A 16,412-nucleotide genomic window follows, 5' to 3' on the forward strand; every position below is an offset into this window, starting at 1 on the left:
TGAATGCTTTTATTGACGCCCTCCAAGAGCCTTATACGTCTAATTTGGCAGGCGGTGGTCATAATAACCTAGCTGTAGTAACCGGTTTTCGTCCGGCCAAAAAAAAATACAAAAACAAAAAATATATAAAATATATAAAATATATTAAAAATAAACAAAAAATAAAAAAAGATAAAGTGGCCGAAAATGGCCGAAAATGAGAAAAGAAAAAAGAAAGTGAAAAAATAATAATAAAAGAAAATGGGATTGATTGTTCCTAACAACAATGGTTGCCTTTCGACTTACCCACTTGGAAAAAGGATGGGTAGTGGCTCAAAAAGAAATCTTTTTTCAATCCCATGTTCTTCAAGAATAAGAGGTGGATCAACTTTATTTTGTCTGCCATGATGCCATTGACTTTTTGGTGGGTTGGGTAGATATCCAGGGAAGCGCATAGAGAGGAAGGAGAGGCGTGAGGGAAGAAAGGAGAGGAAGAAAAAGAAAGGAGAAAAATAAGAGAGGAAGAAGAGGTGTTCAACAAGAAGAAGGAGAGGTAACGATTCTGTTTCCTGTTTATTCATTTATCTTCGTATTGATACCTGGAATTTGTCGGTTCACTGTGTTAAAATCTGGATTTGTTTGTGCTATGTTGAAATCTGAATTTGTGCTATGTTGATGCCTCTGTTCATGCTCAGTTTATATCTAATTCATACCCGATTATTCTCCGTTTATATCCGATTTAGATCTCCCTGCTTATTCTTTGTTTACTTGGCCATTGTTGTCCCGGTTATTCTTTGGATCTGATATCAGCTTGTGTTGATTCATATCAGACTCTAAATCTGACTCTGTTCGTATAGCTTTTGTTAATTATTTGATATCATTGTGTATGTATATATATATATGTGGTGTGCATATATATATCAACGTGTGAGTATATATATATGTCTGTATGCGAGTGTCTGTATGTGTATATATATATATATATGTAGTGTACGTGTATATATATCAGCGTGTGTATATATATATGTTTGTATGTGCTGTCTATATATATATGGTGTGTATATGCTGCATATATAGGTGGTGTGCGTGTATATATATATACTCTGTGTGTGTTTATATATATTGTATATGTGTTTGCATATGAATGTATACCAGTTTGTATATTTGTATGTGTGTGTTTATATGTTTATGATGTATATGTACTTAATTTGATATTGAATTTTTATGGCATTTGAGTACAACTTTACCCCCTTATCTTGTTTGTTTTGGATGTTGGCTCGGGCTTGGATACTATTTGGACGAGTTGATGGAGGCTTGAGCAATTTCAAGATTTTGTTTGGTTTATTACAATTTGTGTATATTTGGCCCCCCATATTGTGTAATTTATCTTATTCATGTCGATTTGTATAATTTCGACATTTATTATTTGGATTATTTGTACAAGTGTGGATTATGAATATATAGGCTTAAAATTGAATATAGGTCATTTCAATTAAAGAAATCATAAGTTGATTTCCTTTATTTGAATTATGAACCTTATTTGATTTCATTTATGAATTTGTCATAAGTTGGCAATAATAGGTTAAATTGATAGATGACACTTTTCCAAATAATCATTTATACCATAAGTTGGTATTTAAAATTAAACCTACTAAAAGTTGGTAGGGCATTTTATTAAATAAACCATAAGTTGGTATCTAAAATTGAACCTACCAAAAGTTGGTAGGGCATTTTATCATTAACACCATAAGTTGGTGTTTAAAATTAAACCTACCAAAAGTTGGTAGGACATTTTATCATTAACACCATAAGTTGGTGTTTAAAACTAAATCTATCAAAAGTTGGTAGTGTGTCTCCAAATAAAAACTATCATAAGTTTTAGTAAAATTACAATTTTTTTTTAATGCTATCATAAGTTGATAGTATTCTTACAAATCTTTTCCCAAAACTATGATAAGTTGATAGTGTTATTTCAAATCTATTTCCAAATAAAAACCATCATAAATTGATAGTAATATTCCAAGCTTTTTTTTCAAACACTATCATAAGTTGATAAGTGTGTTGAAAGTAATAATTCAAACTTTAACAATTATATCTTGCAAAGAGCAAGTATCCGTAAGATAGCCATGAAATTAATTAGGGTAACCGTTTTCAAACGGGAGTTGTGGGGTGCCTAACACCTTCCCCACACTCAATCGATCCCCGTACCCTTTTCTCTGGTTCGCAGGTCTTTTCGGTGTCCAATTGCACCTTAAATCAATTGGTGGCGACTCTAAACATTTTTCATCCTTTCAAAAGTTGGACTGCGTCGTGACCCCGGTTGCGACAACTGGCGACTTCACTGGGGAACACCAGGTTTTTTAAACCTAAGAGGGTCAAGCCCATATGATTAAACTGATTGGCTACGGTTACTTCTTTTTTGTATGATTAATTGTTTGTTTCCTTTATATGGCAGATATGTTGATTTATTTTGTTGTGGTAAAGTATTTGTCATCTCATACATTTACACTCACTGTAGCCTACCAGCTGGGCTCTACCTTTAGTATTAGAGAGGGTTGACCACTATTCTCGTGAGATTCCGTCTCCGCATGGGTAGTGGAAGATATCCTCACCGGATCGACTTCCCTTAAAAGTTAAGGGAGGAGCTTTTGTCCCAATTGTTGGGATTTTAAAAGCAACATGATCTGGGGCCTCGCGGAATAGTTAGATAAACTTACCCAAGCACTTTATAAAACCCTAGATCCATGTCCGAAACCTCCAAAAATTTAGGTTACCCCATATAATGACATTTTTATTTTTGTGTGATTTATTCATTTACCGTTGACGTTTTGTTTTACACATTTTTAATTGTAATTTCCATTACTGGTTTCTTCTCTCATGCATTCACGTAGGTATAGTCATTGCATTTTGTCAAACTAAATAAGTTCATAGTCATGCATGAAAAAAAAAAACAAAAAAAAAAGAAGAAAAAACACCAATTCACTCATGTCTTTGCCATCCTTATAGTACAATATTACAGTTGTGAATTGATAAAACAATGAAAAATGAACAGCAAAAAATACTGGGGCAGTTTTGAGGAAATTGACTCTGAATTTTCTTGTTGATCGAGTTGGAATAGATCATTTTATATCTGATTATGAGGAGGTTCATGTTTTGGCTATCGATGACAACCTTGTTGATAGAATGGTCATTGAAAGGTTGCTCAAGATTACTTCCTGTAAAGTGATGGCGGTGGATAGTGGAATAAGAGTACTTCAGTTTCTGGGATTAGACGAGGAGAATAATTGTTCTGTTGGGTTTGATAGTTTGAAGGTGGATCTAATTATCACCGATTATTGTATGCCTGGAATGACAGGAGATGAGTTGCTAAAGAAAATCAAGGAATCGTCTGCCTTGAGAGAGATTCCGGTAGTAATCAGGTCATCTGAGAACGTAGTGACTCGAATCGACAGATGCTTGGAAGAAGGAGTAGAGGATTTTATTGTAAAGTCAGTGAAGTTGTCCGATGTGAAGCGCTTGCAAGGTTACATGACCAGAGACGGAAACCAAGAGAGATGCATCAACAACAAGAGAAAGCTTCCGGAGACTTGTGATCTATGGTCATTACCACCATCACCATCAGAGCCATGTTCTCCACCATCGCTGGAATCTCTTACCAGACGGTTTAAAAGATCCTGCTTGGATTAGATCCTGACCGTCCGTTATGTACCCTGCCTCACCGTGCAGATATTCGTAATTTCCCGGGGAGTGTGACAGTTTTTTTTTTTTTTTTTATTATTTTTATTTTATCTAGTTGAAAAAAGAAAAAAAAAAAAAAGAGAAAAGAGTCGTCCTCAAGCGGGGAAATCAACAGTTGAGTGTGAAAGTTTTGTTTTTTTTATTATTATCTAGTTGAAAAGAGAAGTAGGAAGAAAAAAATTCGTCCTCAAGCGGGAAAATAACAGTGGAAGGTGACAGTAAAGTGAGTACTGATGTGACAGGCACCGCGAATGTCTTTGCATATGCAGAGCCATCTTCGTCTTCATCTCAATCTCAATCATTTCTGGCAAAAGCGTGTTTTCACTCTGAGCCATCTTCATCTCCGTCTCCATCTTCACAATCATCAAAAACACAATGTTGACCTAGACGCTAAGTCTTGGTCCAACACTTCCTTCATATTCCATTCGTATAAATATTCAAAAGTAAGAATCAGCAGAAACCAATTTCTTCCTCAAGAAATCTTCAAGGATGGATACTCCTAACTCTCCACCTGCAAAAAGGTCTAGAACTGATGAAGGTTCTACTTCTAAAGAAGATGAAGGTGGAAATGATCTCAGATTCAACCTCTCCCCTATAAGGGAAGACGAATACGAAGACGATCCCCAGGAAACTATCGAATCTCTACAAGAAGCTTTGAGGGAAATCAAAAGGAGACTTAAAAAAGCAACCGACAAAGTTCAAGACTACAAAAGACAACTTATGGTTTCAAAGCATGCCATACAAGGTGTTCGATATATGTCATGGGGCAGACAAGCAAGTACTCATGACCCAGATAAATTGCACGAAGCAATCACTGAGATCACAGTACAACTTGGATCTGTTGCAGATGGAATAGACAGTGTTCTTTATACCCTAGAATAAAATTGCTGTCCAACAGTATGATTATTACTATGTATAAAGGGCAGTGGTTTGATATTGGGAAGATCTATCTGGCCACGATCTTCAAAGCCAAGGATTTTGTCGAGAAGAAGCCGACAAAGGTGGGGAAGTTATTTTTCCCACGGCTTATCACAAGGTTGCTTTTGTTCAAAAGCATTCGACCTCCTCGGCCTCGAGCCTCTTTGGGATATCAAGTCACCATGCTGGAAAGAAGGACATGGCGTCAGAGCATCAGCCATTTGAAAACAACTTCTGCTGGAAAGAAGCAGACCCAAGAAGGTCACTCAGCATCACCACCTAGTGATTCCTCATCAGCAGTTGCAGCATCTCCACAATCAGATCGCATGCGTGCAGCGATAGCCCGGCTAGAGATGGGGCTACAAACACTAGAAGAGGGACAGCAAAGGCTGGAGCACATGTTGGCCGCAGTCATGGATATGGTACGGAAGTCCAAACACTAGAAATTTTGGGGAGTTATGTTTTAAACTCAGTAACTGGACCAATTTGGAATTGCCAGATTCTGTCAGCAGCCTTCAAGAGTAAAATCCATCTGCACTACCATCTGTGGTCCAGCTCACGGCCATTGATTGGGTTTTAATGATGAGCATGTCTTTACTTTACTTTGATAAAGTTCTCTAGTACAGCTTTTGCATGTTCAATGCTTCCAGTTCTCATGTTTTTGATGCTCTGTTACACTCATCATTCCTACATTTATTTGCCCAATTCCCGTGTTTTTGATGCCTTTGTTACATTCATCATCCCACATTTATTTGCCTTTATTTGTCCATCACTTGTAAATTCCAAATCTTGCAAATTCCATTTTGACAGGATTGAAATTGATGATAATGAAAAGATGAACCGAATGAACCAGATTTTGGGGCACCCATTAACAATGTCGAGTTTGACTTGAACATTGAGGATGAATCTGAGATATAGTCAGAAATGTTGAAACAAGTTTAATCAAAAAGAAAAGATAATTCAAATGGATGAGGTTGTTAATTTGGGGTTGGAAATTTGAATTGGTGCAAACTTGGAAGATTAGAGATGAAATAAAGAAGTAATTTGATGCGGGATGTCTTGCTGTAGTAAAATACCCCGAATGATATGGAAATATTGCACCAGTACTGAAGAAGGATGATTGTAATCAGATCACGATGGCACTAGAAGATAAAGAGGAAATTACTTTCATCACTTTATGTGATACCTTTTGCTATGAAGTCATGCCATTTGGTCTAAAAATGCAGGAGATACTTATCAGCAAACCAAGGTCATTCTGTTTCATGATATGATGCATAAAGAGATTGAAGTGCATGGGGATAACATAATTGCCAAGCCAAGTGAGGATGAAGATCACATGATTAACTTGGAAAAGTTTGTTCAAGAGGTTGAGAAGACGTTAGTTGAAGTTGAACCCCTCAAAATGCACATTCGGGACAATTTCAAGGAAGTTGTTAAGTTTTATTGGTAGAAAAAAAATAAATAAAAAAAATATTCCCGCTAGAGTGAAAACCCACAAGGGCGCTCTAGGCAAAAATAGGGGCAAAAAAAAAAAAAAAAAAAAAAAAGAAGAATTCCGCTAAAGTGAAAAAAAACCCTTATGGGCATTTTAGTTTGGGCTGCAAGATGGTTGGATCACGAATCTGTTGAATTGATGAGTATTGCCTGAGTTGGCTGTTAACTTGTCTCACATTGACATAGGTGGGAGTGCAAAATTAATTTCGTAATTGAAGGGTTGGAGATCAGTTAATTGGACATGCACCCAAAATTGGGGTAGATTTTGGGGTGCTCTTGATACCATCAGATATTTTACCTTGCTAAGGTGCTAGTCTGTTACATAGAAGAAGAAGTTTGTTGGCAGAAATGGAAGGTTCAGAGATAGCCTCATGCAAGTCAGATTTGATTATTGTTAATTGGGTGCACACCAAAATTGGGGCAATTTTGGTACAATCTTTGAATTATCACATATTTCATCTTGAAGAAGTTCGGTTTGTCCTTCTTGCCTTTGACCTCCCTAATTTCTTGTACATATTTCATTCTAAAATATTTTATTACCACCCATCCTTTTCAATAAAAATTGTGAGGAAATTCATTTCTTCAATTTTGTGGTTTGTAGTCTCCTTTTACATATCTCAATTCAATTCTCATTTGATACTCCAAGAAACAAATTGTGAGGAAATTCATTTCTTCAATTTTGTTGCTTGTCGTCTCCTTTTCCACATCCCAATTCAATTCTCATTTCATACTCCAAAAATTTATCATTTGCTTTCAATAATTGACAAGCATGGCTGTACTTTTGAATTTATCACTGACAAAGTTTTGACAGGAAATATAATGAGTGCATCAGGACAATACTTTTGATAGGAAGTTGATGGATTTTGGCATCCTAAGCTGGAAAGGATCTGAGTGAAAAGCCTGAAGCTGAAGCAGGTGTTAGCAGGAAAGAGAAGCTCACATTCCTAAGCCGTGCAAAAAAAAAAATATTAAATTGAATAAAGAAATTCAGATAAATGGGTAGCTTTGAACTCAGATGCGTACGAACATGCAAATTTCAGGGAAAATCAATTGATTATGGGAATGCACATTGGAAAAGGAAAAGAGATAGCCCAAGAGCTAGAATCCAGAATGGAAAAAGGCCTTCACTAATCAGATTAGAGAAGATACATTGAAAGCTCAGTGAGTCAGAAGGTCAACCCTAACAGAGAAACAAATTTGGTTTAGCAATTCGTAATTGTGCGCTTGTTGGAGGATGGCAAAGCCTTGAGAAAACATGCATTCATTCATTCATGAGACATTCATAATTGAGCAAAATAGGTCAGTGCATGCATCATCGCTGCATAAATAAAAATTTTCCAGCCAAGCCGGGAATGACTATAATGATCCCAAGCATCTTTTTCTCAAAAAAAAATCAAAAAAATCAAAAAATCAAAAAAATCAAAAAATCTTTTCCAGCCAAGTCGGGAATGGCTACAATGATCCCGAGCACCTTTTTCACAATAAAAAAAATCAAAAATAAAAAATTTTCAGCCAAGCCGGGAATGGCTACAGTGATCCCGAGCACCTTTTCACCAAAAAAAAAAGTCAAAGATTAAAAAAAAACATTGGCCAAGCCGGGAATGGCCTTGTGATCCCGTGCCCCTTTATTTTCCTGCACCAATATTTGGCCAAGCCGGGAATGGCCTTGTGATCCCGTGCCCCTTTATTTTCCTGCACCAATATTTGGCCAAGCCGGGAATGGCCTTGTGATCCCGTGCCCCTTTATTTTCCTGCACCAATATTTGGCCAAGCCGGGAATGGCCTTGTGATTCCGTGCCCCTTTATTTTCTTGCACAAATATTTGGCCAAGCCGGGAATGGCCTTGTGATCCCGTGCCCCTTTATTTTCCTGCACCAATATTTGGCCAAGCCGGGAATGGCCTTGTGATCCCGTGCCCCTTTATTTTCCTGCACCAATACTTGGGCAAGCCGGGAATGGCCTTGTGATCCCGTGCCCCTTTATTTTCCTGCACCAATATTTGGCCAAGCCGGGAATGGCCTTGTGATCCCGTGCCCCCTTATTTTCCTGCACCAATATTTGGCCAAGCCGGGAATGGCCTTGTGATCTCGTGCCCCTTTATTTTCTTGCACAAATATTTGGCCAAGCCGAGAATGGCCATAGTGATCCCGTGCATTTCAATTCTCGTACGAAACTCGGTTGACTATACCTTTGTTTGCCTTTTATTTCATAAAAGACATACAAAGGGGGGCAGCTGTAGTAACCGGTTTTCGTCCGGCCAAAAAAAAATACAAAAACAAAAAATATATAAAATATATAAAATATATTAAAAATAAACAAAAAATAAAAAAAGATAAAGTGGCCGAAAGTGGCCGAAAATGAGAAAAGAAAAAAGAAAGTGAAAAAATAATAATAAAAGAAAATGGGATTGATTGTTCCTAACAACAATGGTTGCCTTTCGACTTACCCACTTGGAAAAAGGATGGGTAGTGGCTCAAAAAGAAATCTTTTTTCAATCCCATGTTCTTCAAGAATAAGAGGTGGATCAACTTTATTTTGTCTGCCATGATGCCATTGACTTTTTGGTGGGTTGGGTAGATATCCAGGGAAGCGCATAGAGAGGAAGGAGAGGCGTGAGGGAAGAAAGGAGAGGAAGAAAAAGAAAGGAGAAAAATAAGAGAGGAAGAAGAGGTGTTCAACAAGAAGAAGGAGAGGTAACGATTCTGTTTCCTGTTTATTCATTTATCTTCGTATTGATACCTGGAATTTGTCGGTTCACTGTGTTAAAATCTGGATTTGTTTGTGCTATGTTGAAATCTGAATTTGTGCTATGTTGATGCCTCTGTTCATGCTCAGTTTATATCTAATTCATACCCGATTATTCTCCGTTTATATCCGATTTAGATCTCCCTGCTTATTCTTTGTTTACTTGGCCATTGTTGTCCCGGTTATTCTTTGGATCTGATATCAGCTTGTGTTGATTCATATCAGACTCTAAATCTGACTCTGTTCGTATAGCTTTTGTTAATTATTTGATATCATTGTGTATGTATATATATATATGTGGTGTGCGTATATATATCAGCGTGTGAGTATATATATATGTCTGTATGCGAGTGTCTGTATGTGTATATATATATATATATGTAGTGTACGTGTATATATATCAGCGTGTGTATATATATATGTTTGTATGTGCTGTCCATATATATATGGTGTGTATATGCTGCATATATAGGTGGTGTGCGTGTATATATATATACTCTGTGTGTGTTTATATATATTGTATATGTGTTTGCATATGAATGTATACCAGTTTGTATATTTGTATGTGTGTGTTTATATGTTTATGATGTATATGTACTTAATTTGATATTGAATTTTTATGGCATTTGAGTACAACTTTACCCCCTTATCTTGTTTGTTTTGGATGTTGGCTCGGGCTTGGATATTATTTGGACGAGTTGATGGAGGCTTGAGCAATTTCAAGATTTTGTTTGGTTTATTACAATTTGTGTATATTTGGCCCCCCATATTGTGTAATTTATCTTATTCATGTCGATTTGTATAATTTCGACATTTATTATTTGGATTATTTGTACAAGTGTGGATTATGAATATATAGGCTTAAAATTGAATATAGGTCATTTCAATTAAAGAAATCATAAGTTGATTTCCTTTATTTGAATTATGAACCTTATTTGATTTCATTTATGAATTTGTCATAAGTTGGCAATAATAGGTTAAATTGATAGATGACACTTTTCCAAATAATCATTTATACCATAAGTTGGTATTTAAAATTAAACCTACTAAAAGTTGGTAGGGCATTTTATTAAATAAACCATAAGTTGGTATCTACAATTGAACCTACCAAAAGTTGGTAGGGCATTTTATCATTAACACCATAAGTTGGTGTTTAAAATTAAACCTACCAAAAGTTGGTAGGACATTTTATCATTAACACCATAAGTTGGTGTTTAAAACTAAATCTATCAAAAGTTGGTAGTGTGTCTCCAAATAAAAACTATCATAAGTTTTAGTAAAATTACAATTTTTTTTTAATGCTATCATAAGTTGATAGTATTCTTACAAATCTTTTCCCAAAACTATGATAAGTTGATAGTGTTATTTCAAATCTATTTCCAAATAAAAACCATCATAAATTGATAGTAATATTCCAAGCTTTTTTTTCAAACACTATCATAAGTTGATAAGTGTGTTGAAAGTAATAATTCAAACTTTAACAATTATATCTTGCAAAGAGCAAGTATCCGTAAGATAGCCATGAAATTAATTAGGGTAACCGTTTTCAAACGGGAGTTGTGGGGTGCCTAACACCTTCCCCACACTCAATCGATCCCCGTACCCTTTTCTCTGGTTCGCAGGTCTTTTCGGTGTCCAATTGCACCTTAAATCAATTGGTGGCGACTCTAAACATTTTTCATCCTTTCAAAAGTTGGACTGCGTCGTGACCCCGGTTGCGACACTAGCTGATATGATACAAGCAGGAGAACGAGTTGAACGATGTATGAAGAGAGGTACCTTGCATTATCCCATCCTTGACAAACCAGACCCAACCAAAGGAAGTAAAGGCAAAAAGAATGAAGTGCATTCTGTGAATTTTGATCCAAATCCCGTTGTTTATGGTGCGCCTACTTCAGAATATCGTCCTAGAAGCAATGCCCCAAGGATGTCAAGCCCAGGAGCTTACTATAACCATAATCACACCCAAAATCTTTATCCACCCCGATTCAACGTACCATCACCCAATCAATACCCACAAAACCCAAACACTTACCGAAACTTTCAAAATCCATACCAAAACTTTCAAAACCCAAACACTTACCAAAACCCTCGGCCAAATTTTCAAAATCCAAGACCCAGAAGGCCAGTGGAACGTTTTGACCCTATACCCATGACATATGCTGAGTGTTTCACTAAGCTGCAAGCCCAAGGGGCAGTAGTACCAATACCAGGAAGAGTTCACCAGCCTCCCTATCCCCATTGGTATGATCCAAATTCTACATGTCTTTACCATGGGGGTGCACCCGGACATTCAACAGAAGCCTGTATGCCTCTCAAGAGATTAATTCAGGGGATGATTGAAGCTAAATGGCTTAACTTGGATTCTGTGGACAAACCAAATGTCAACAACAACCCCCTACCAAACCACGAAAATGAAGGTGTGAATTGTGTTGGTGAACCGAGTGTCATCAAAAGATGGGTATCAGAGATTACAATGCCACTGAGTCAGTTATTTGACGTCTTAAAAGAGCAGGGGATGATTGAAATGATAAGTTCATTTCTCCAAAGAAATCAACTTGATACAATGAAAACTTGCAAATTTCACAGTGGAATGGAAGGTCATACTGTTGAAGAATGCAATGATTTTCAGGAGAAGGTACAAGAGTTGATGGATTTGAAGATAATAAAGTTTGAGGTGAAGGGCCAATCAAATGAAGTCAATGTCTTAGGAGGTTACTACCAAGGACCAAGGCCGAATTGTGTGAAACCTTTTGTTTTGCAATACTCTATAGAGGACAAGCCAGTGACTGTGACTCCAAGGATAGATCCTTTGTACAAGAATGATAAGGTTGTGCCATGGAATTATGAGGTTGGAGTTAGAGAGAATCAAGGAGAAATGGTAGATAATATTTATGGTGTTAGTGGAGTTACCAGGAGTGGGAGATGCTACGCAAGAAATGAGCCAGAAGGGGACACGGTAGTGGATCTTGAAGCTGAACGTAAAAGAAAAGGGAAAGCAATACCTGAAATTGAAGGATCAGGTCTAGAAGAAGGTATTTTTGTACGCCCAGAAGAGAAAAAGAAAGTTGTAACTGATGTGGAAGTTCAGGAGTTCTTGAAAATTATTCGGCAGAGTGAGTACATGATAGTGGATCAATTGAAGAAAACTCCTGCAAAGATTTCGATCTTGGAGTTGATAATGAGTTCTGAACCACATCGACAAGTTTTGATGAGGATGTTAAATCAGGCGTATGTATCAGACAAGATTCCTACAGAATCTTTTAATGGCATTGTGGGAAATGTGTTGGCCTCCCATTTATTGTCCTTTATTGAAGATGATATTCCGCCTGAAGGGATGGGGCATAACAAAGCTTTGCATATTTCAGCCATGTGTCGTGGAAAGGAATTAGCAAGTATCTTGGTGGATAATGGGTCATCCCTCAATATTTTACCAAAGGGGACTTTTGAAAAGCTGCCGATTGACAGATCCTATTTAAAGCAAGTGCCGATGGTGGTGAGGGCATTCGACAGAACGCGTAGAGAGATTATGGGAGAAATTGAAATACCTTTACAAGTTGCAAGTGTAACTTTCAATGTACCATTTGTGGTAATGGATATCTCACCAACCTATAGTTGCCTGTTGGGACGACCTTGGATTCATACTGCCGGAGCCGTTCCCTCATCGTTGCACCAGATGCTCAAGTTTGTTTATGATGGAAGGGTTTATATAGTAAAAGGCCAGTCAGAATGGATGGTTGCTAGCTTATCTAACAGTTCTCCTATTGATGCTCCGGCGGAGGGGATTGAGAGTTCATTCCAATCTTTTGAAATTGCTAGTGCTAGCTATGTGAAGGAAGGACTTTCTCCTTTAAAGCCACAAGTATCCAAGGTTATGAAGAATGTAGCAAAGTTTATGTTGAAAAAGGGGTTTCGCCCGGGAGAAGGACTTGGTAAGAATCGACAGGGAATTAAGAAGCCACTAGAAATGGTGAAATATTCAGAACGTTGGGGCTTGGGTTATAAGCCAACTAGGGTTGACAGGAACCGGGTGCAAGCAGAAAAACAGGCGAAGAGGTTCGCTCGTCTAGAAGGAAAGGAATTGAAAGTTGAAAAGAAACCGATTCCCTGGCTTTATGATAGTTTTGTGTATGGAGGGATGCAGAGCAAGATAAGTTTGACTGATACTGGGGTAGTTTTTGGAAAACTGCCACTTGGAAACTCGACTGATGTAACTGGGGCAATTTTGGCAAATATATGTGATCAGTTTGAAGAATTCCAAGTTGCGATGGTGGAAAAGGAGCAGAGTTCAACTGCTAGACCTTGCCTTGTCATCTCGCGTCCCTCAAACTTCAAACTTGGCAACTGGACTAGTCTGGAGCTCCCAGTATCTTTCAAGAACCTGCAAGAGTAATCCCGAGTGCACTACCATCGTGGGCCTAGCTCACGGCCTTCGTTTGGGTCTTTTGTAATGAGCATGCTTTACTTTGCTTTCATTAGATTTTATAGTATGGCGATTGCATGTTCTATCTTTGTTCATATTTCCTTTTCTATGAAATGAAAATCTCCTGATAGTCATCCATATTCATGTTTCTTCATCTTCATTCAAGTTTTATTCTCCATTCTCAATACCACTTTCATTCATTTCTTTAACAGGATTGAAAATGATGATAATAAAGAGGACGAACTTAATGACCCAGATTTTGATGCACCCATTAACAATGTTGAATCTGACTATGAAATAGACGAAGAAGTTGAGATTTTTCCTGAGATGTTAAGACAAGTCAATCAAGAAGAGAAAATAATACAGCCGCATCAAGAGTTAACTGAAGTCGTGAATTTGGGAACTGAAACAGAGAAAAAGGAAGTCAAGGTAGGAGCTACCTTTGAAGGAGAAAGCAAAAAGAAGTTGATAGATTTATTGCATAGTTACCAGGATGTCTTTGCATGGTCTTATCAGGACATGCCGGGCCTTGATACAAACATTGTTGTTCATAAGTTGCCATTAATTCCAGAATGTACCCCTGTGAAACAAAAGTTGAGGAGAATGAAAGTAGACATGTTGTTGAAGATAAGAGATGAAGTGAAGAAGCAGTTTGATGCTGGTTTCTTGGCAGTGGCACGATATCCAGAATGGGTGGCGAATATTGTACCTGTCCCTAAAAAAGATGGCAAAGTTCGGATGTGTGTCGACTATAGAGACCTCAATCGCGCAAGCCCGAAGGATAACTTCCCTCTTCCTCACATTGATGTTTTAGTGGATAATACAGCCAGACATTCTACCTTCTCTTTCATGGATGGATTTTCGGGTTACAATCAGATCAAGATGGCACCAGAAGATCGCGAGAAAACAACTTTTATTACTCTATGGGGAACTTTCTGTTATAAAGTCATGCCATTTGGTCTCAAAAATGCTGGAGCTACTTATCAGCGAGCCATGGTCACTCTGTTTCATGATATGATGCACAAAGAGGTTGAAGTTTATGTGGATGACATGATAGCAAAATCCAAAGAAGGTGAAGATCATATTGTGAATCTCCAAAAGTTGTTTGATCGATTAAGGAAGCATCAGTTGAAGTTGAATCCAGCTAAGTGCACATTTGGGGCAACCTCGGGGAAGTTGTTAGGTTTTATTGTAAGCAGGAAAGGAATTGAGGTAGATCCTGATAAAGTGAAAGCGATTTTGGAGATGCCACCCCCTCGGACAGAAAAGGAAGTTAGGGGTTTCTTGGGAAGATTGAATTATATTGCTAGGTTCATTTCACAGTTGACGGATACTTGTGAACCTATTTTTAAATTGTTGCGTAAAAGTAACTCTACTGAGTGGAATGAAGATTGTCAGGTAGTGTTCGAAAAGATCAAGCAATACTTGAAAAGTCCTCCAGTGTTGATGCCTCCTGTGGCTGGCAGGCCGCTTATTCTCTATTTGACTGTTTCAGATAGTTCGATGGGATGTGTGCTCGGACAACATGACTCATCAGGAAGGATAGAGCATGCCATTTATTACTTAAGCAAGAAGTTTACCAGTTGTGAAGCAAATTATTCAACGTTGGAGAAGACTTGTTGCTCGTTGGTTTGGGCTGCGCATCGACTTAGACAGTACATGCTTTATCACACTACATGGTTGATTTCCAGGATGGATCCTATCAAGTACATTTTTGAGAAACATTCTCTTTCAGGGAGGATAGCTAAATGGCAAATGTTATTATCAGAATATGATATTTTGTATGTCACACAGAAGGCAACCAAAGGGAGTGCAATAGCAGATTATTTGGCAGAGGGAGCGATTGATGATACTCAAACTATGGATTTGAAATTTCCAGATATTGATGTCATGACTGTGTCGATAGAACAAGAGAATCAAAAAAAATTGGCAAAATGGACTATGTTGTTTGGTGGCGCTTCTAATATCATAGGATGCGGAATTGGTGCAGTATTAATATCACCTGAAGAGAATGTTATACCGTTTACAGCTAAGTTGTATTTCGAATGTACCAACAATGTGGCTGAGTATGAAGCATGTACGATAGGAATTCAAGCTGCTATTGATATGGGGATTAGGAGGCTACAGGTCTATGGTGATTCACAGTTGGTGATTAGGCAATTGAATGACGAATGGGAAACCAAAGATGACAAGCTTATTCCATACTACCAGCATATCAAAAAATTAATCGAGTTTTTTGATTGGGTGAAGTTGGATCATATCCCAAGGGAAGAAAATCAAATAGCAGATGCTCTGGCAACTTTGGCAGCAATGTTTGATGTAGACCCAAAAAGGGAAGTGCAGGTGATTAAAATCGAGAAACGAGAAGTTCGAGGTTACTGTTCAAATTTGGAGGAAGAGCCTAATGGTAAACCGTGGCATCATGATATTCAACAGTACATTGAGAAGAAAGAATATCCATCAGGGGCAGCAAAAAATGATAAGCGTACCATCAGGAGATTGGCGGGATCTTTCTTCTTGAGTGGAAATGTTCTTTATAAAAGGAATGATGGGATAGTTTTCTTACGATGTGTTGATATTGCTGAGGCTAAGCAAATCATGGAGGAAATTCATGAAGGAATATGTGGGACTCACTCCAGTGGATATGCAATGGCAAGAAAGATTATACGTGCAGGGTATTATTGGTTAACCATGGAGAGAGATTGTATAAGTTATGCAAATAGATGCCATAAGTGCCAGATTTATGCAGACAGGACACATGTTCCCGTTAATCCATTACATGTGTTGACGTCACCATGGCCTTTCTCTATGTGGGGATTAGATGTCATCGGTCCAATTGAGCCAAAGGCTTCTAATGGGCATCGTTTCATTTTGGTTGCTATTGATTATTTTACCAAATGGGTGGAGGCTGCTTCATTTTCTAATGTGACGAGTAGCGTGGTTGTTCGGTTTTTGAGGAAAGAGATTGTTTGTCGATATGGAGTCCCGGAAAGAATTATTACTGATAATGGCACGAATTTCAATAGCAAAATGGTGAAGGATTTTTGCGACCAGTTCAAAATTCGTCATCATAATTCGACGCCATACCGACCGAAGATGAATGGGGCTGTTGAAG

General features: G+C 37.7%; 1 protein-coding gene across 1 annotated transcript; it reads left to right on the forward strand.

Moving 5' to 3' along the window:
* Positions 1 to 240: 240 nt before the first annotated feature.
* Positions 241 to 3,588, forward strand: LOC119992720 (two-component response regulator ARR4-like; the record flags this gene model as incomplete). Its single annotated transcript, XM_038839513.1, has 2 exons — positions 241 to 304; positions 3,089 to 3,588. Coding segments are annotated over exons 1-2 (564 nt in total), but the record flags the coding sequence as incomplete, so codon positions are not given.
* Positions 3,589 to 16,412: the final 12,824 nt, after the last annotated feature.

Source organism: Tripterygium wilfordii, chromosome 23 (assembly GCF_013401445.1).
Source record: "Tripterygium wilfordii isolate XIE 37 chromosome 23, ASM1340144v1, whole genome shotgun sequence".
NCBI lineage: Eukaryota > Viridiplantae > Streptophyta > Magnoliopsida > Celastrales > Celastraceae > Tripterygium > Tripterygium wilfordii.